General features: G+C 45.9%; 1 protein-coding gene across 1 annotated transcript; it reads left to right on the top strand.

Moving 5' to 3' along the window:
• Positions 1-213: 213 nt before the first annotated feature.
• On the top strand, positions 214-3572 carry LOC145362529 (uncharacterized). Its single transcript, XM_080218551.1, has 2 exons — positions 214-283; positions 1919-3572. The coding sequence occupies exon 2, from the start codon at positions 2264-2266 to the stop codon at positions 2855-2857; it is 594 nt and encodes a 197-aa protein (XP_080074677.1). The 5' UTR covers positions 214-283; positions 1919-2263; the 3' UTR covers positions 2858-3572.
• The last annotated feature ends 436 nt before the right edge of the window (positions 3573-4008 follow it).

Here is a 4008-nt window from a genome sequence, read left to right on the forward strand (position 1 = left end):
GGGGAGGGGCGGGGGGAGGGGAACAATGGGTGGGGGCGGGGCTCCCGGGTTCGCGCGGTGGAGATCCCACCCCCTGACCTTCATGCTGAGGGTAATGGGACCAATGGGAAGATTTGGATGACCGGAAGGACTCTGGTCCTCCAGCCAATCAGAGCTCCCCATTGTCTGAATGCGGAAGTTGGACAATGAGCTTGTTCATCCCTGCCCCGCAAAGCTGCTGCTCTCTCTCTGAGTGAAGATTGAGCTTCAGACAGACTCAGACTTCCTCCTGTCTGCAACATCTGTGAGTAAAACACTTTCTTTTCTCCCCCTTCCCATTTCTTCCCTCATTCTATACTTGAATTTTTAACTTGCAGGTCACCACTCGCTGCCAAAATAAAAATCCTCCTCGCATTCTTCATGTATCTATGTATTACACACATTAGTCTACTCATTTATGTCTAAATGTAGAACTTTCTGGGGAAATTGTTGTCTTGCAGGAACTGATGACAACAATTAGAAGCAGGAGTGACCACCAGGCCCATCAAGCCTGTCCAGCCATTCAATCCGATCGTGGCTGATCTATTCCATCCTCAACTCCTTTTCTGTGCCATTTCCCCATAGCCTTCTATTCCCCGATCTATCAAATATTTATCCATCTCCACTTTAAATGCTTCTAATGATCCAGCCTCCACCACCGTTTGGGGCAGAGAATTCCAGATATTCCCCACCCTTTGTGAGAAAAAAATTCTGTGCAACTCAAGTTTAAATGACTGACCCTTTATCTTGTTGCTTGTTCATAACTCTTCCACTGGTGAAAATATCTCACTATCTACCCTGTCAAGCCCCCTCAGGATCTTTTACGTTCAATAAAGTCACCCTTTTATCTTCAAAACTTCAATGAATACAGACCTAGACAACTTATTCTCTCTTGGTAGGACCACCCTGTAATCTCAGGAATTAACCTGGTGCATCTCCTTTGGACCACCTCCAATGTTACTATATCCTTGTCTAGGTAAGAGGATCAAAAATGTATACAGTATTCCAGGTGAGGCCTCACCAACACCCTGTACAATTGCAACAAAACATCCCAGTTTTTAAACTTCAAGCCCTTTGCAAAAATATCCAAAATGCCATTTTCCTTTTTGGCTATTGTTGGACCTGCTTGCTAACGCTTTGCAATTCACGTGCAAGACCCCTTTGTACTTCATTCAGTTGCAGCCTCTCTCCATGTAGATAATCTCCCTTTTGATTCCTCCTACTGAAATACACAACCCTATACTTTCACACGTTAAACCCCATTTGCCAGGTTTTCACCCAGTCACTCCATCTGTCTATACCCCATTGCAGAATCAAAAGATCCTCAATCGAACATGTCTGTCCACCTATCTTCAAATCATTTCGAAACCTTACATTCTGTTCCTTCCTTCAGGTCATTAATTGAATAATGAACAATTGCAGGCCAAGAACTGATCCCTATGGTACTCGACTAGTTACATCTTTCCACTCTGAAAATGACCCATTTATTCCAATTTTCTGTTTTCTATGTGATGGCCAGTTTTCAATCCATGCTTACACACTTCCTCCAATTCCATGGGCTTTTACTTTATGTACCAGTCTCTTACACAGTACCTTGTCAAATGCCTTTTGGAAATCATAGCATCCCTAGAGTGCAGGATGCCATTTGGCTCATCGAGTCTGCACTGACTCTCAAACAGAGCATCTTTCCCAGGCCCTCTCCCCATAACCCCACATCTTTACCATACTAATCCTCCTAATCTATATCTATTGGGACTGTTGCGATTAGCGGAATTTCACAGTAACTTCACTGCAGTGTTAATGTAAACCTTACTTGTGACTAATGAATAAACTTTAAAAAAAGGAAATGTCTATTCTGAATTTCTGTCCTGTACTGACAGTGATGACTTCTACATTGCAGGATAACAGAAGGTGAGGATTTACAGACAGAAATCTCAAACCAAACGTCACATCAAAATCTGATTGATCAGGACCAGAATATCATTGGCCTTTAAATGTAGAAGGAAAATATTTTTCTATTCTGTCTGCTTCAGAACTTTTTAAACACAAATGTGACTGAAAAAGCACCAAGACTCAGACACACCCGAGTGAGAGTGTTCCAGTGCACTGAATTTGGAAAGAGCTTTTACCAGTTCCACAGCCTGAAGATACATCGCAGCATTCACAGCGGGGAGAGACTGTACCTGTGTCCTGTATGAGATTTAACTGATTGTTTAACCTGGAGAGTCGGAAGGACACCAGCACCATGGAGAAACCTTGGAAATGTGGGGACTGTGGGAAAGGATTCAGTTTCCCATCTCAGCTGGAAATTCATTGGCGCAGTCACTCTGGGGAGAGGCCGTTCACCTGCTCTGTGTGTGGGAAGGGATACACTCAGTTAATTGATTTACAGAGACACCAGCGAGTTCACACTGGGGAGAGATTGTTCACTTGCTCTGACTGTGGGAAAGGATTCACTCAGTTATCCAGTCTGCGGAGACACCAGCGAGTTCACACTGGGGAGAGACCATTCATCTGCTCTGTGTGTGAGAAGAGATTCACTCAGTTATTTCATTTGCAGAGCCATCAGCGAGTTCATACGGGGGAGAAACCATTCACTTGCTCTGTGTGTGGGAAAGGATTCAGTGTGTCATCAAGCCTGCACAGACACCAGCAAGTTCACACTGGGGACAGGCCGTTCTCCTGCTGTGTGTGTGGGAAAGGGTTCAGTGTGCCAGCTGCCCTGCGGAGACACCAGTGGGTTCACACTGGGGAGAGACCGTTCACCTGCACTGTGTGTGGGACGGGATTCACTCAGTCATCCCGACTGCAGCAACACCAGCGAGTTCACAAGTCATAGATTCATACAGTACAGAAGAGGCCTTTCAGCCCATCGAGTCTGCACTAAATTTGCATTAATCCATTTTCCAGCACTTGACTGATGGTGTTTGAACTGTCAAAACATTCAAGTGCTCATCCATGTGCTTTTTAAAGGTTGTGACACTTCCTGCCTCTACTACCCTCCCAGACAGTGAATTCCAGACTCCCACCACCCTCTGGGTGAAAACACTTTTCCTCAAATCCCCCAAAACCTCCTGCCCCTCACCTTAAAATGATCCCACCTTGTTAGTGACCCTTCAACTAAGGTGAACAGCTGCTTCCTTTTCACTCTGTCCATTCCCCTCATAATCTTATACACCTCAATCATGTCCCCCCTCAGCCTTCTCTGCTCTAAAGAAAACAATTCAAGCCGATCGAGTCTCTCCTTATAGCTCAGCTGCTCCATCCCAGGCAACATCCTGGTGAACCTCCTGTGAACCCCCTCCAGCACAATCACATCCTTACTGCAGCGAGAGAATCAGTACGAGTGCAAACTGGGATCAAACAGGGCTGCATCATCGCGCCAACCTTCATCCCCACCTTCCCCGCAGCAACACTCCACCCCAGCACCATGAAGCTTCCCGCTGGAGTCCAGCTCATCTACTGGACCAGTGGGAAGCTTTCAATGTCCCACCCCTCCAGGCCAGAACCAAGACCAGCCCAATCTCAGTCATCGGGCTGCAGTACGCAGACTCTGGGGGTGGGATGGGGGGGATGCTAAGTAATGGACTTGGGTATTATCACTAGACCATTAATCCAGAAACTCAGCTAATGTACAGGAGACCCGGGTTCGAATCCCGCCACGGCAGGTGGTGGAATTTGAATTCAGTAAAAAAAAGAACCTACTGATGACCATGAAACCATTGACTGTCAGGAAAAAAACCCATCTGATTCACCAATGTACTTTAGGGAAGGAAATCTGCCGTCCTTACCTGGTCTGGCCTATGTGTGACTCCAGAGCCACCGTGATGTGGTTAACTCTCAAATGTCCTCTGGCAACTAGGGATGGGCAATAAATGTGGGCCAGCCAGCGATGCCCATGTCCCACAAATGAATTTTAAAAATGCCTATTTGATTTGATTTATTGTCACATGTATTAGTTTACAGTGAAAAGTATTGTTTCTTACGCTA

This window comes from Carcharhinus amblyrhynchos, unplaced genomic scaffold, assembly GCF_965287045.1.
Source record: "Carcharhinus amblyrhynchos unplaced genomic scaffold, sCarAmb.v2.hapA scaffold_38, whole genome shotgun sequence".
NCBI lineage: Eukaryota > Metazoa > Chordata > Chondrichthyes > Carcharhiniformes > Carcharhinidae > Carcharhinus > Carcharhinus amblyrhynchos.

Excerpts from the sequence above, each read along its gene's own strand:
- LOC145362529 (XM_080218551.1), top strand. The coding sequence starts at position 2,264 with ATGGAGAAACCTTGGAAATGTGGGGACTGTGGGAAAGGATTCAGTTTC.